The sequence below is a fragment of the Lutjanus erythropterus genome, chromosome 7 (genome assembly GCF_056507025.1).
Source record: "Lutjanus erythropterus isolate fLutEry1 chromosome 7, fLutEry1.hap2, whole genome shotgun sequence".
In the NCBI taxonomy this organism is placed as follows: Eukaryota; Metazoa; Chordata; class Actinopteri; order Lutjaniformes; family Lutjanidae; genus Lutjanus; species Lutjanus erythropterus.
In genome coordinates this window covers 40,024,934-40,042,557 of record NC_139323.1, presented here as the reverse complement: position 1 = coordinate 40,042,557, position 17,624 = coordinate 40,024,934, and the positions used below count along the sequence as shown (strand labels likewise).

The 17,624-nt window shown below is 38.0% G+C and overlaps 1 protein-coding gene across 1 annotated transcript; it reads left to right on the top strand.

The window, feature by feature from the left end:
• The first annotated feature begins 80 nt into the window (after positions 1–80).
• acer1 (alkaline ceramidase 1) lies at positions 81–8,060 on the top strand. The gene is made up of 7 exons (XM_084723756.1): positions 81–357; positions 2,581–2,693; positions 2,877–2,991; positions 3,857–3,995; positions 5,533–5,670; positions 5,765–5,902; positions 6,602–8,060. The coding sequence occupies exons 1-7, from the start codon at positions 351–353 to the stop codon at positions 6,777–6,779; spliced, it is 828 nt and encodes a 275-aa protein (XP_084579882.1). The 5' UTR covers positions 81–350; the 3' UTR covers positions 6,780–8,060.
• The last annotated feature ends 9,564 nt before the right edge of the window (positions 8,061–17,624 follow it).

Sequence of the window (17,624 nt, the reverse complement as noted above, 5' to 3'; positions counted from 1 at the left end):
ATCGTCTTTTTATGATATTTAATACTCAAACTCTCCCACCGACCGTCTGTGACGCTGGTGATCGAGTCGGACTTTCTGACCTCACTTTACAGTTTTTTCTAGAATATTTTAAGTGTTTTCTCATTTGAAAAGATTAGTCCATTCCGGACATTTTCTCCTGGTGACAGATAGTTTTGGCACAGAGATGATGTGAAACCGCTCAGCGCGTTCATTAGTGACGTCACAGGGTCGCGCAACAGGATCGGGAGCATTTCGATGATCCGTCCCCTAAAAAAAAATACACCTGTTGTCCTGAAACACCTGGAGCAGAGCAGCACTGAGTGACTGGAGGCCGGGACAACAACAGCGACATGGGAGGTAAGAGGCAGTCATTCATGATACTTTGACCATGAGTGTTTTTTTCATTTAGTAATGTTATAAATAATAAATAATTCGATTTTCATGGCTCTTTTCTACCAGAAAAGGTGTGAACTGACACACCTTTCACATGAACTCACTAGAATAATCCTGTTATTATTCCTGACAGTAACTGAGAGTACATGTGATGATCAATAGTGAGTTTCACCTAACAATAATCCTATAATTAAATATTTACTAGGGCAATCACATTCTAATAATCAAAATTCAGTCATACTGTATTTACACTCTATTATCTCTTGTTTAGACTCAGTAGCCACTTTATTAGGTACACATGTACCAAATGCTGTAATTCGATACAATATCCCTGCTATAAATTTTACCTTCATTAAGTTTATAACTTTGAATGTGATGTTTTACGGGACTACATTACATTGAGAGGTGTATATTTATTTTATTTTTACTGCTATTTTATTATTATTTACAGTCAAAGTATAGATACTCCTGGTCAAATGTTACTCAACTACAAGTGAAAGTTGTTAAGTCAAAATTTTTCTTGAGTTAAGAGCTTTTAAAAATACTTACATATTCAAAAGTACAAATTACAAAGTACATTTTCTAATATCAATAAATCGTTGTATTGTTTTCATGATGCATTTACTGAACCTTGTAATTCTCTGAAACCACCTGATGATGCACTGACCTGCTTGTAGAATCACTCTGCTACACAAAGCCTGTAGAAACACTTGTAAAAACTTCAGCATAGAAATACAATCAGAAACAAAAAGGACAGATATTGTCATTTGATGTGTTCTGATGTAATTAGATTCAAGCCAACTGTAAGGAGTTCTCCAAGTCTATTAAGAGATTTCTTTCTGTCTTCAGGGGCAGTATATACATTAATTATGTGGTATTTTTCACCCTGATAAAAACAATCCATCATTAAAAACCTACCTGGAATTATTTCTCTTTTTCTAATTTTAATAACATCTTGAGATTTAATTTTGTTTTTCTCCTGCTGTCAACATTTTTTGTTGTACAAAACAGAGTTTTGTTTGGATGAAAGAGGGAGAGCTGCTTGCTCTTGTTACAGAGCGCGTCTGGATGATGTATTTCTGCTTTGTCCCAGCTGAGAGCGGGTACTGTGATTGGTTTCCTCCTGTGAGGAACACAGCATGTGGCCAATCATATTTTAGAAAAGAAAAAACAGCAACAGCTGACTTCAAAGCTATGCTTGACAACCTCCCTAGAAATTTAGTGGAGTGAAAGTCCAGTCAGTTTCCAAAAAAAAAAACTGTACTTAAGTAGTCAAGTCAAGTAAATGTACTTTGTTACTGTCCACTAGTGATTATTTATTTATATACATGACACTGGAAAGAATGTTAGAAACTATATTGTATATGTCATCCCTATTTTAAGTTTGCTAACACCACCATTAGCTGCTGTTAGTAAACACTACAGTTAGCAAATGTTGGCTAACACTACCACTACTGGTAGCTAGTGAGTTAGCTACTACTACAGGTGAAAAGTGAAAATTAGGTCAGCTTATTCTAAATGGACAGAACTGAGTTTATTTGCGATTCTGGGAGGTAAAATGTTCGTGTATGTGACAGTTAGGATAGGAACACTGACCGAGGAACTGTATCCGTCAAGGTTTTTTTTCCTAAATCAAGTCCTAACCCTAATTACCGTTTGTACCAAACAGTTGAGATATAATCTGCAATTTAGGAAGTGTCTGTAAAAGGGCTTTAAACGTATTAAAGGGGCACTCCGACAATTCTTTACAGAGGAATCAGTTGACTTATATTGAGAACTACGCAGCTTGTAACAACAGTTATGTAATGTCTTCTGTCCCTTGGAAGGGAGCTTTTAGAGACATGGAGGGTCTATTGAAAGATGCGGTCTCAGCCTTGGTGTCTCCGTTTTTGATCTGTCACTGAAACGTCCCCAAACCTGATGAAAGTTCTGCACTAAATCACTTCAAAACAAATTTTGAGAAAGTGCTGTGGTTGATCCCTTAAACACCGAAATCGCTATTGTGAAGCTTCCGAGGAAACATGCAAAAGCTACATTTGAATACAAATCTAAAGCAATTCAGTGGGGAGTGGAAACTGATTTCCATAAACCACCTATCCAGACACTCCCAGGGTTTTGAATACATCTGATGGAGGAGCAACTGACACTGAAGTACGTTCGACTGCCCTCACTCTCTCCGTGCTGCAGGTGTTTATTCCAGTGAAAAGATGGCAGGAGCTTTCTCCTATGAGAGTTCAGAAATCGACTGGTGTGAAGACAACTACAAACACTCCGAACACGTCGTGGAGTACTTCAACACGGTAAGTTCTGCTTTTCTATACGGCTGCATTTACTCCTGTACTTAAGTCAGGAAATATTTCTGTTTGCAGAATAATACCTATAATCCAGTTAGTTATAATAAGAAATACATGTCTAAGCTCACAGACAAAAAAGCTTTTGCTTATTAATATTGTTTTGTTGATTAAATGATATTTTCCCTCCAGATGAGCAGCTTTGTTTTCTTCATTATATCTCCCATCATGCTCTACCTTCTGCACCCTTACGCCAAAGAGAGGAACCTGGCGATTCATCTGGTCTGGATCATGATGATATTTGTAGGTCAGTCACTCTGTTTTTTCCTGTATTCATAACTTTCATGCTTATATTTATCTGTTTCAACATTTTAGATAAATGACTTTATATTCTCTAGTTCGTATCTCAAGAAAAGTCTGTTTTCCTTGCATTTTACACAGCACGAGTCACTAAGCCATGAATCATAAATCACTGTTTTGTCAGTGCACACCCTGCACAAACAGATTGAACAGTCTTATATACCTGCAGAGTCCAAAATGGACCCCTGATGCACACCAGCATTGTGATATAACCTATAAATACAAAAGTCCCCGAGATGTTGGACTTTAAAGTAGGACACAGAAATGGGTCATGAGACAAACCATACACACTCTTGTATAATCGTTAAAGCAGTAGTTCCCCAACTTTTGGACCTTTGACACATTAAAACAAAGCAGTCTACTTCCAACTACAGCTGCAATGATTAGAGTCTCAATAGACCCTTCTTAAGTCCCGCCCCTTTTTGCTCTTTGCTTCTCTAACAGTTGAGCAAACTTTGTATTCAGCAGAACATCAGGCAGCTTTCTACTGTCGTTTCCTGTACTTAGATATTATATGTGCTAGACTCATCCATGTTTTTATAGCATTTTAAGTTAACTAATGTTAGCAAAATGCTAGCCAATGATTGATTAGTCAGATGTCACTAGCTAGCTAATGATAGATGTGGTCAGTTCTGCTACAGAGCTAGTGTTTTACTAATATTTGTCCATTTAAAAAGTGACTACATACATGTTAGTTTTACAGGTCCCAGAGCGAAATGGGGCGGGGCTTAGGAAAGGTTAAATTGATTGTTTGATCAATTGCTTTTTCTCTGGTCCCTTCACATTAAAAATGTAGTCGTCTCTTTCTGCAGGGCTCTTCTCGGCATACTTCCACATGACACTTAGTTTTGTTGGCCAGATGTTGGATGAGCTGTCTATCCTCTGGGTGCTGGCAGTGGGATATGCTGTCTGGTTCCCCCGAAGGCTCTTCCCTTCTTTTATAAAAGACAGGTAAGACAGATAAAGCAACCTTTGTTTCTGTTTTTATTTAGTGTTACAGGTCTGGTGTGTAGGATTTATGTGTTTTATTGTCAGAATATGGTAAGAAATGCAGTATAATATTCATTAGTTTGTTTTAATTAGTACATAGTCACCTGGAAACGGGAATCATTGTATTTCTGTGACCTTGGAGTGAGTTGTCTGTATCTACAGAGGGAGCAGGTCCTCTTCTATAGAATCAAGCATGTTGCATTGTTTTGTTTCTATAGTAGCCCAGAATGGACAAACCAAACTCTGCAGCCACTGCTGATTCACCTGCACATTTGGAAGGGGGAGAGTGAGACCTGTTGTTTACAATCTGCAAACGCTCTGTTAGGAGCCACTAAATCTCACGCACTGGTCCTTTAATTCATATTTCCACGCGTTTACTAAGGACTCACACACAGATCAATAATCCCCTAATAAGACAAGAAAAACAAAGACAGCGTGTTTCCAAGGCACGGCAGTCTGAAACCTAACCTGTGCCTACTGAGGAGCCTGTCTGACAGCCTCAACCGCCGTCATTGTCACAAAGACACAATGTGTTGCTGCTGTTTTCACCTTAACGTGACAGAGAACCCCCCCCACAACTATTGTGAAAGACTGGAGCTCCACCCCAGCTGTGTAAATATTTAACCATAATGTGGGAAAAGACTAATTACATTTTAATGAGCACCTGAGAAGAATCACACACCCCTGACTCAATAAGCTCATGTTGATTTTCCTGTTTTTAAAGTAACGGGTTAGTCCTCTTGAACATGGACTTGTGCTTGAGGGCCACGACTCAGGAGTTTGTGCCAGAAAGATTCAGGCAGTAAAACGCAGCAACGTACGAACAGCGTGATCTGCCTCTGCTCCTGTACAGAAACTGTGACCAGGCGTACTTAAAGTTATTTTTTTTAATGCTGTTATCTCAAGATCACAAATGTCTCATTATCTTGGGATAGAAAATGTTGTTTTCTCATGATAACACGCTATTTTTTGTTGTTTTCTTAAGATAACAAAGCTCATAGTTTTGTTACAATGAGCTAACAATCTTCTTATATGCAGTCTCACAATAACAGTTAACTATTTTATTATCTTGAAATAACAAACCTTGTTTTCTCAATGATAAGGGGTTCATTGTCTCATTATCAAACAAAGCTTGTTTTGACATGATAACCGATTCATTATTTTGTTATCTTGAGATAGCGACGTTTGTTTTCTTATCATAACAGGCTGATTTTTGTGTTATTTTCAGGAAATCAGTTTTGTTATCTTGAGATAATGAGATAATCAACCCATATTCATGAGACAACAAAGGTTGTTTCCTCGTTTCCGTGCAGTTGTGTACTGATGATGAATCTCACAAAAGCGTCACTTTTGGCTCTAAGCAGAAATTTATTCTGACCAAGTGGACTTTTGTTTCCTTGAGGTTAAAGAAAATTAGCTTTTTAACACAATAACTGCAAATATAGCTGCGTCCATACTCCTGAACCTGTTCGTCTGTTTTTTCACTCTTCATCCACAGGTCCACATTTTCAAGTTTCGTCCTGGCGGTTACTGTCATCACCACGTTGTCATCTTTTGTCAAGCCTACAGCCAATGCCTACGCTTTAAACTGCTTCGGCCTCCACCTGCTCTATGTTCTGGGTGTCGAGATGAGATGGTACGAAAACTCTGGGGTTTTTTGTAATCTGTTCCTGTTTTTGGTGCAGTTTTGATTTTTTTTTTTATGATAACCAGGTCTCTCTCTTCCTCAGCTGCAATGACCAGAAGGTTCTGCGTCTGGCCAAGCTGTCGGTGGCTCTGTGGGTGCTCGCCATCTCCTGCTGGATTAGTGACCGTTTTGGCTGCAGCTTCTGGCAGAGGCTGAACTTCTGCTACCTACACGGCATTTGGTAAGTCCTTTTCCTCCGCTTTCCTTTCCTGTTTATGTTTCCTTTCTTTCCTTTGCTTTCCTTTCCTTAAGTTTTCTTTCATTTCCTTCCACCTCTCCGTTCTAGAAATTACATTCGTATGCTTCTAATTTGCTAAAACAAATACATTAAAAAGAAAACATAATGCCACTTGAAATACAGTTTTGATCAACATAACGTTTTTACTGAACACATCTGCAAAACATTTACTGACATTATATTTCATTGTTCTCGCCACAATGTCTACTTTTGCAAAAACAATGTTCGCTCATAGAAACTAAAGCATGATTAATGGTTTTTATGGTTAAACAGTAAAAGCACTTTGTTCAGATCGTGGCTGCTTTTTATGATAATTAAAAACAGTGACAACGGACGTGTTTACTGCATTAGCATGTAATGAAAGCAAAAATCTTTGCCTAACCTCGACCAAACTGCTGTTGTTGACTAAACCCAAGTTATGAACTTTGTACGCCCATCAATGCACCTCGAACACCTCCCTACGCCTTTGCAATCAAAGAACGTAGTTGATCATTCACTTGGCAAAGAATCCCCTGTGGGCATATGTTTCATGCAAAACAAAAGTAAGTAGTCTGTGAGCCTTCATGTAATTTCTTGGAGACAATGTGGTTTCTCTCAAGGACATGCTCATGTGTATTGATCTTCATTATCTGTATCCTGCAGGCACATTCTGATCGTGATAGCCGTGGCCTACGGCAGCACGCTGATAGCTTACCTGGACGCCAACTATGAGATACCGTACTCTCTGCCTGGACTGCAGTACTGGCCGTGTGATAAATGGGCTGTTGGATTACCTCACATTGTCCTGAAGGGCACCACCAAAACACAGAAACGCTGCTAACAATGTTAAAGTCAGTTTCAGCTCTGGTAAAACATTTCCATGAGGACAGCCTCACCACAAAAACAACCCGCTACCACTCCCACACTGATTAACAAGTCTTTTAATACAGTGTAACTCTATACAACAACTAAATCTACGGGTTTATCAAAGGATTGTTTACACGATGGATGGATTAGTGAATGGATCAATGGGTCAGGAGGCCTCTAGGAGTCGGGTTATGCATGAAGAGTTTAGTATTTATATTATATTTAATGTTGAGTTTCTGCCCAGACCAATTTGATTATGTTTTTGTTTTGTGTTTGTTTGTTTGTTTGTGCCCAGAGGCCCACTGTCTTAAAATCCTGACATATTTTACACTAATAATAATGATTAAGGCTGCAACCAAACCAAGCAAATATTTCAATTCATTATCAATAATCTGATGATCATGTTATTATGCTTTTGTTTTGTGTCTGTGCCCAGATTTCCGTTGTCTTATAATTCTTACTTATTTAACACCAACAATAATCATTAAGGCTGTTTATTATCAATTAATCCGATGATCATCTTCTTCTTGATTATCGATTAGTTGCTTGGTTGATAAAATGACAGACAATTGTAAAAAATGCTGTTCAGATATAAAAGATATTGAGTTTACCGTCACAGAGTAACTTTAGTGAAAAAAACACAAAATAATTATTCTATAAAACTTTAATTAAAGTATATTTAAATATACCCATTTATATGGTCAAATGGATGGCTTTGAATTTTTAACATATAGATTCATTTTTCGAATACAGTAACAAATGCAGAACATATTATTTTAATTGAAATATTTGTTTTTTGTTTCTCTTTCAAATACGTGATTGTGTTTATCGTGGGAAAACTTATTTGAAATTTAAAATAATAATAATAATGAAAATACTGATGGAAACAGCTGGAGGGCAGCTGGTGTTTAGAGTTGACTGATGTTGAACTTCCCTGGAAATATGTACATATATATACAGACCCTGAATGACTGAGTGTTTAAAGAGTTTTTGACAGTTAAACGTGTATTTTTGTAAACCGATTGCTGTGACTTATTTTTGAATACTTGTTTGATTTTGTACATGTATGAATATGTTTGAAATGTTTTCTTATGATGTTTTTCTCAGAAACAATAACTGACAGTTTCTTTGAGTGAAGCAGACGGTGAAATGTGTTTACATGGAGTTTTTAAAGTACCTCAGCACGTGATCCTGTCAAACACTCCTGCCCTCAGGGCTGTGAGCTGTGTAACCTGAACTGAATATTGTTCAGTTTTGAATCTGTGTAGTGACAAATTAGAATTAAAGGTGCTCTAGTTTCTGACTTTATTTTAATCTGGGGACATTTCTAACATTTCAGTAACACCTGTCTATCAAGATCAGATCATTCTCGGGTTTATTTCTCAGGGAAAAAAAATTGTTTGGTCTCATTCAGGACCTCTGAAATAAGACTCGAAATCAACAGTCACATGCAAATCTCCTTTTTTTGTATGACTGATTCATCGCTGTACTGTTAAAAGAGCTTTTGTTGAAAAAGCTCTTGATTTTTGAGAATATTCAGGTACATTGTGCCTCCATTCACATGATCTTTCCTGAAGGATACAATAGATATAACAATAGATATTTTACAATAAGAAATGCACAAAGGTGTTCTGTGCACTTCAGTGCTCAATAGTGACCTCCTGTGGACGATAATATATTTAAAGTAACCAATGCTTGTAGAAAATTAATCTTTGATCATTAATAAAAGTTTGAGAACCAGTGCTCATGATGTATTCATTCATAGGAATATGTTTTGGACACTTTATTTAACAAAATGTTTATTTGGGTTTAATTGAAAGTCTTGCAGGACACAACTGTATTTTTGATGGAAAAATGATGATGATGATGATTAACGTGGATATGTATTCATTTTTTATAAGTCGGACAAACGTTTAAAAACAAACTAACAATAAAGTTCTGCTTTGTGTGAAACCTGTGGGACATGGCTTTGTTTTGTTTTCCTCCGTCTCCCTACATGTTGAAAAGGAGGATTTAAAGGTTGACGTCTCAATACAAGAGGGACACCCACATGTCTGACAGCCAGGTGGGACCTCTTTTACTCAGATCTGACTGGATCAGTTTGAGCGGCAGGGGAAGAAGAGGAGGCACCAAACCAGTGAGAGAGTGGTGACCTTCTGTCCCGTAGCTGAGGCCCGATAATCTCACATCAAAGTCTGAGCACCACACAAACTTGACTGCTTGGTCCTCGCTGCCTGACTCTGTATGAAAGAGAAGTCTTCAATCAGGAGTCGCACCGCTTTCTTTTCAGATTAAACATCGGAGGTGGATATTTGTGAACGGCTGGTAAAAATAAGACAATTGTGAAGAACTAAATGTTGCAGAAAATACATTGTGCATGATCACTTAAGATTCGTCTTTGATTGGTGTGTTAAAAAATTAAAATATTAGGATATAAGACCGGACCTTTTGATATCAGCCAATATACTGTGAGATGATATAAATATGACTACTGAAATTTTGCAATACCCTTTATATTGTTGTAACTTTCCCTTTACACTTAGGTCATTGTTGGCAGTGTTGCTGATCAATGATGCTTTATGACGTTATTGGATTTTCATTTGACTTGTGTATCACTGTGATCATGATTATGGCTGCAAATAATGATTATTTTCATCATCAATTAATCTGTCCGTTATTTTTTCAATTAATTAGCTATTAATCAATTAGTCGTTTGGTCCATAAAATGTCAGAAAATGGCAAAAATGTGTTGATCAAGTGGTCAAAGCTCAAGATTAACTGATTACCAAAATGGTTGGCGATTAATTTAACAATCAGTTAATAATCGATTAACCATTTTAGCTCTAATCACAATAAATTTAATTTTGTATTATGTGTCCTGTCCTTTTGTCAGGTGCTGTTCTGTCACTGTGTGTGTGTGTTTTAATTGTGACCAACCAAGGGACTGCAGATAGTACAATACATGAAATTGAAACATTTCATCTTTATAATCATACACAGGCTCTTACAAATAAAATAAATTGATAAAAAATATACCATGGTAGAGAAATTGATCCGTATTGTCCTTCATATATCAGAATACAATTTCAACATAGCATCGGACTCTGTTTACATGCAAATAAATAAGCAATAATTAAGATATACATTTCCTTGTTACTGTTATTTCATTTAGTAGCTAAAATCTTAGATATTTAAAGCTACTACAAGGAACTTTTATAGAGGTTCCAGTGCACCAAAACGTAATTGTTGCCACCACCATTACCACAAAATATAATGATTAAACATGGAATTTAAAATCCCCTGCTTATTCGTATTTGGCTAATATATTACTGTAGTAGCTTTAAAAAGACCATGAGCTAGGCTACCAAAGATGATAAATGACCCTTGGGGTGACATTATTTTTAAAACTGCTGTTTCCAGGGTCACTCACTAAAGAATTTCAACTATCAAACTAATTTTAAAAATGACTTCTAATGACTGAAACACATATGAAACATCCATTAATTTAATTAGGTTCCCACCTTTGAGTCCTGTCTAAAAGGGACCCGAAAGATCTCGCGAGAGTAAACATTTTCACCCAAACCAAGATCTTTCCCTAACCATAACCCAGTATTTTGTTTTGTCCAAAAACCTAAGCAGATTTTAACCACATTGTTATAATTTTATAAAACATTACTAATTTGTACTTCTTGCACAATGAAGAAACATCGCGCAAAAATCTCGCGAGAGTTTAGCAAATCCAGGGTTCCCTTCTAGCTGTACGGACCAGCGCCGTCCAATATATGGCTCGAGACTGCTCCGCCTACTGCGTATTCTGATTGGCTCCTTTCCAGCCCGCTTAAATTTCCTACGTTCTGATTGGATGAGAGAGGGCGTGCGCTGGCTCCGAGGAAGAAACATCCTGGAAGATGTCAGCGTGCCGTGGAAAACTTTAGACTGCCAAGGAAGTTCTCATAGATTGGAGAAACAGTCTGTGAAATGATGGAACTGATAGTTTTATGGCTTACATGACCGGGAAACGACGACGAGACGCACAGTAACACAAACAATGGATGTATGTTGTCTAAACTGATGAGGGCAGCAACGGCTGCTGAGCCGCCTTCCTGCTGAGACTGTGGCGACACAAACAACCACCGAGGCCGAAATACGATGGACTTCCAGGTACAATGAGTGTCTTTATGCCTACTTCAGAAACCTTTCACAGAGGAAACGATCAAAGCTGGTACTTATTTGACTCTTAGGCTATGCTAGTTAGCCGTTATTTAGCATTTAGCGTATTTAACTAGCTAACAGTCCCTCTAGACACAGTTTGTGCCTCTTTACTAAACCTTGAGTCAAGATTATTTTGGCAAAAATGGTTTACTTATAATGTGCAAATGCTGAGAGCTTAAATATGTTTTATAAAATCTGCTGCTAGGATGACAGGATGAGTTTTCATGCTGCTACAAAGTCATGCAGTCACACCTCTTCCCCAGTATTCAGTGGTGGGATAGAGGCTGTAATGTATTGACTGATAGCTTTCCAAGTGGGTGATTTGTCTATATTTATACCATTACTTAGATATTTATAAATGAGGGGTGTGATGAAGGCTTTTTCCTGAGCCTACAGTCTGGCTCATCATAACACAACCTCTGTTATGACTCAACACAAAGTCCACTTATGCACTTTTTCTGGGTTTTCAACTTCATGTCAGTGTCTGAATCCACTGAGTGGAGTTTGCTCAGTCGTCATCACATGACTGAAGTGTTGGATTTGGGTCATTTGACAACAGTTAGAGATCCTATCTATGTTTAAAGGAGCATTTCACCCCCAAATCAAAAATACATGTGTTTCATTTTCTTCTGGTGTCTGCCCTATCTCAAATATAATGGAACTAGATGGCACTTGGCTTGTGATTGAGTGCAGAAGTGAGCATGTGTGCATCTACTCATAGACAAGAGGCTCATGCTTGTGACAGCGTGGGATGTCAATATTAATGGTGTTGTCCTCAGGTGAGCTAATTAAAAATAATCCCCATATGAAACTGCTCATAACAAGGTCTGTGGATTATCTTAAATTAAATATGCAACTCAAACCAAAACATTCTAGATGAATTATTCCTTTAAGGATAGTCTTTGTGTGTGTTTTATGCATTGCAGAAAAGACATTAAAGGACCAGTCTGTAGGATTCAGTGACATCTGGCTTGCAAATTGTAAATGCCTCATTTCACTCTCGCCTTCCAAGTGTCAAGGACAGGATTCTGCAAACTTTACTATCAAGAGTCATTTTTGGCCACAAAATAAATCTCAGAAAACATATTTGAGCCCTATAATGAAGGCAACACAGATATCACCAAAGCTCTGTAACTCCCACCAAAAAAGTCTAGATAGATAAATAGCACTACTGGCTGGAGGAGAAATATTTATTTTTGATTTTAGGGTTTTATTTTTTGGTTTTTTTTTTGTGGAGATGATATTACCAACAAAACACAAAACTGAACATTTGTAGAGGAAGAAAACTCCACTCCATGTGTAGGTCTACTCTGAGGAGCTGCAGTATGCAGGTCTCTGGATACAAACGGCTCATCCTGTGGTAACAAAAACACAACATGTCTTATTTTCAGGTGATTATACTCTAATGAAAACATACTTATGAATATTGTATTCCACTCCTGCTATATTCTGCCAGTGAATCCCTGCAAATTGTACACACTGGACCTTAATGCAGTACAACATGATACATTTAAAACACAAAAGAAGTGTGCACGGTTCCCCCCCCCCAGGAAATTGGTCATAGGAGACTGTTGGCTCTGCAGCCCTCCTCCTTTCTTATGGGAAAAGAAAAAATAACAACCATTGACTGGTTTTATTCTCTGCCGTTGTCTGTTGAAACTCTAGGAAACTCAGCCCTTTGTCAGCACTAAGAATAACATCAGTTTAATGTCACTGTAACAGCTACCAGTATTTCATTTAACACATCTGTGTCTGTCTGCAGTATGTCGGAGCCTCCATACAGAGTGGTGGAGTTTGGCTCTGCGGGCTTCCTCATGCATATCAAGCTTCACCGCAGGAACAAGGTGAAATGTATAAACAAATCCGTCATGAAGAAAAACAAAACAGAGCAAAACAGACAAACAAACAAGACATTTTTGTTTATGAGCCTCTTAATACCTTTTCTTCGGTTTTAATTACCCCCCTGTGCTGGAGCAGCACACTGAGATGAAAAACTATGTCTGTCTGTTTTATTGACTTCTCGGGCAATAGTTCATCAATTCAGCTTTATTTTTTGTTGTGAAATATGTAGGTATTAAGAGCTGTGTAGTAATGTAAAAAGGCAAACAGAAAATTACTTTGAGTCATGCAAGAAAGTAAAAGGGAACAGACTGGCTTAATAAAATACTCCTTCTACAAATATGTTTTCTTCCAGGAGCAGCTGAAAAAGGTGTGTTTTAGCTACAGCCTTTCTCTTAACCCAGAGGGTGGCCACCTGCGCAGTGAAACCTTCAACAATCCCAACAAAGTCTTCAAGAAAGCTGATCACAGCTGGAGGGGTGAGGCCTCTTGACACACTGGCAAAATGACTGACTATAGTCAACAGTAGCAACAACGAGAAATGGTGCTGCTATCAGTGTTTATGTGACATTAATTCGCTTTAACGTAGATTGCAAACATCTAACTGCCCCTAAAGATAATGAAGCCGGCAGCATCAGGTGATTATGTTTGACGTTGCGCAACTGAATTTAACTGAATTGAAGCTTCAACATGTAAAACAGTAGCTGTATGTAAAGAAGGTAACACTATGAAACACTTAAAATACAAAACTCTGAAAAAAGTCTGAAGCAGTGCAGCGTGTTTGACGGCTTAAGCAAAGTGTCTGCTGCAGGTAGCATTATGTCCTCAGTGCAGCCTCCTGGATTGGCCAAACTAAAAGTGTGACTGTCTCGACCTCGTCAAGGAAACGCTTCATCTTAACAAAGATAATTGTGTAGTTATTAACTCAGGACACAGTTAGCATTGTTTAAGCACTTCTGATTTATCCTCCTAAATAATCGCATAGACATCAGTCGAGCAGCAGCCATAGCTCCGTCACTGGACAGCGGAAGTCACGCACCCAAGTCCCCATCAACAGATGAGGTCAAATGATGCATGAAAAAACAGCATAACGTCACAGGACTTTCACCAAGTTTATTGTGAAAGATTTACAGCCTGGGGAGTTCTCGTAGCTCAGCTGGTCGAGCATGGACTCCATATACTGACGCTGAGTCCTCCGCAGGGGCCGTGGATTCAATTCCAGCCAGCAGCCCTTTGCTGCATGTCATTACCCCGCTCTCTCTCCCCCGTTCCTGTCTTATCTTCAGTTGTCCTGTAGAATAAAGGCACCAAAATAACTTTGCAACTAGCATAGCTTAGATCCCTAAGGTGGCACAAACAAATAACTGTTGTTGCTGTAACTGTTCCATTTTAGGTAACGGTGGTTTCAGATGAGGCGGAGGCTGCGTCACGGTCCAGTCCAGACTCCCTGATGACCCCAGTGAAGAAGATCAAGACCTCTCATATGTCACAGGTTGGTCAGCACGCCAACATGAACAGTTGCTCTGATCCCTGCAAGCAGATAATATGATGTATCAACACAAACTCCTTTCAGTAGCACTGTCAGCCTTTAGGTTAGTTAACTCAGAACAGTGTGACAGCTTTATTGACCATTCCAATCAATTTAATTGTTTGGTTTTTTTTGAACAAGCTGCATATGCATTCATAAAGTCGGTTTATCTTTAAATGTGAAATGGTAATTCGTTGGAACGACTTTTTATTGTGTATAATATGCTCCTGTTTTTATTACGCAGAGAACAGTTTAGCTTGCTCTGACTTTTTTTTTTTTTTTTTTGTAGCCTAATTAGTTTCCTACTGAGAAATTAGTCTTTTGTCTGTTATTTTGGTTAAGCGCTCTCTGCCGACAGCAGTAAATTATTTCCCGAAAATGTAGAGGCCAGATTTTGGGTTTGGGGCTGAGATGATTGTGTCTCTAGGTGTTAGATGAAGACTTTGCTGATGTGCATCCAAATGTTTTCTTTCTTCAGGAGACCAGCAGAAGAGGAGGATGTGGTGGCAGCAGCGTACTGTCAGTCTATACTCAAGTACAAGTACTGTTACATCACTGAAATGTTACTCAACTAATAGTAAGTAAAACTAGTGCTGTTTAAATTACCTACGTAAAGTACGAAAATTTCTGTTACACTGTAAAATAAACTAGACGTTTAATGATTCCAACCAAAAAAAACCTTTCTAGCCATAATCTTGATATTAATTTAGTTGTACTTGAGAATATAAGCTTAACATATTAAGTTGAGCCAACAACTCTTCAGTCACAACGATGAACATTACAACCAAATTTGATTTCCTTTTATATTTTCTTAGTTTAAAGAGTAATTTCTTTATTTCACACACAGAACTCACAGCTGCAGCTCCTCCTATTGAAGCTACTTTGTTTCAGCGCTGGCACAAAGACAATATGTGAAACAACTCACAGTGAATATATTAAATGGTGTTAAGTGTAAGGGAGTAGAGACTGAATTCAATATTAACCTTCATCGTGGTTCACACTGTTGTCATTCTTGTGAAAACAAGCAACCATGAGTTCTTAAAATGTATCAGAGACACACAGCAAGTTTCCATCATATATTTTTTCTTCAAACCATAAAGATAAGGGTCTCAGGAGAGTTATAACTCAAAAAATGCATGCTGGGAAGCCTGCTAATATACTGATCGTGTTTATTGAAGTACTTGATGTAGTGAGTTGCTTGAACTCTGCACAGTAAGACAAGTCAAGACCTTTGAATTTGCCCTCTTCAGTCTGATATCAGGCTCATTCCAGTACCCTTAAAGTGATACCAAAAACAAATAAAGCACTTCCCACGTCACATTAAATCAAAGAATGCTTGCGGTGATTGAGGTGATTGAGTGCAGGGATCTTTTGACTGGAGAAGTATCGATTCTACTCGATACTGGGTTATTTTGGTGGATACCTTAAAGGTATTGAGTGCCGATACCCAAGTCCAGTTAATGAGAAAAGATTAGTTGATTCCACAAAATTCATGTATTGTTTTTTTGTTTTTTTTTTACAGTGTAGTTGCTTTTAAGATGTTCATGTTTAATGCATTATCAATAACAGACATTCAATCAAAGAGGTTTCTGTTTCTTCAAATCTTCAAACTCTTGCACTGTTCTGATTAGTGGTCACGGTCACTTCTCCAAACCTGAGCCTCTGCAGTGTTGTTGAGGGTTTTGGGTTTTTTTTTTTTTTTTGTTTTTCGTCTGTCTGGACCATTTGCAATCCTTTTTGCTACAAAAATGCAGACCTAGTCTATAGTGATTTATGCTTTTAAAAGTTTAATGCATACTTAAGTAACAGTAAAATTACAGACTTAGAGAAAACTCTGAGAGCAAAGCTGTGTCCAAAGAGGACAAGACAGAGGTGGCAACAACAAGAGTTGTTGTTTGCGTCTATGAAGAACACGTGCAAGCCAAGCCACAACATTTCATGGTAATCAAATGCAAATTCAACGCCAAGGCATTGTCTACATGTAAATATTCAGCAGTGACCTCCTGTCTGCTGAGGAGATTATTTAAAATCATTTGCGGGGAACCACAAATAATAACCATTGAAAGCCTGATGACTGACTGAAATCCAGATGCCAAGTAGAACTAAAAAGTCTGAAATTTCTTAAGCAAATGCGTGTGCGTCTGCAGGCTGCTCTGCATATGCCCAAAGAAAAGTGCTGTCTTTTGTCTTCAGCTGTGATCTGTTAGCTGGTCAAGATCCATGATTTGTTGCAAATATCAAACACGTTTGACTCACTTCAGACAAAGCTCTGCCAGATGTGCATTCTGTCATTTTGACAGAATACACACGTAAACCATTCGTGTTTGCAGATGTGAATCCGAATCGGGTTTTTCAGAAAGCTAGATGGAAATAGACATGCAGCTAAAAACAAGTTGAACACTGTAAAGCTGTGATTTGTTTCAAGGTTATATTGAGAAGGTTTTTATACCAAAGTCTTGAGTCTCATTTAAAATTTCTGATAATGTGTGTAGGTGAAATTATGATGAGGTAATAGGGGTCAGAAAGGAGTTAAGGTTAGAAGATTTCATTTGCAGTGGACAAAAATGTTTTGTGATTTTTGAGCAAACAAAATGTGAGATTGATATAAAAAAATACATGCACCTGATTGAACGGCATGATTATGTTTTGCACATGTGGTGCCTAAAGGAGGGGATGAGTTACATGCCAGAGAAGGAGGTGAAAGAGGAAGCTGGGGGTTCAGCCATCCTACCAAAGGCCATTTTATTCAAAGAGCTATATTTACCCTCATTAGACATTCAGTGTGTTTAAAGGGATAGTTTAGGTTATTTGATGTAGAGTTGTATGAGGTACTCATCAATGGTCAGTGTATTAGCTACAGTAGATGGTGTTTGACAAGCCTCCAGTTAAGAGAATCAGAGTGGAGCACTAACACTGTAATCAGAGTACTTGGAAAAAGGTATTTTAGCCAGTTAAATAATGTCGGCCTAAAAAAAATCTATATCAGTTCAAAGTGTACGCTATATTTAGAATGTTTTACTTTTTCATTAGACAACTTTTTCTGATGGGAAACCATGAGTTGTATAAGCCAAATGTTGTTCTTTGCAAACCAACCAAACTCCATTGGTGAAATCAGTAATTTTACCTCACAGGACATGGGAGTTGCTGGTCCTCTGCGTCCTCAGTCTGTTAGTTTGTTATTGTGTGACTTTTGTCTTTGAAAAGGATAATTCAGATTCCTCAAAGTCACACAATAACACA

Coding starts and splice junctions, on each gene's coding strand:
- acer1 (XM_084723756.1), top strand. Junction 5,671..5,764: donor CTGGGTGTCGAGATGAGATG/GTACGAAAACTC, acceptor TCTCTTCCTCAG/CTGCAATGACCAGAAGGTTC. Junction 5,903..6,601: donor TGCTACCTACACGGCATTTG/GTAAGTCCTTTT, acceptor TGTATCCTGCAG/GCACATTCTGATCGTGATAG.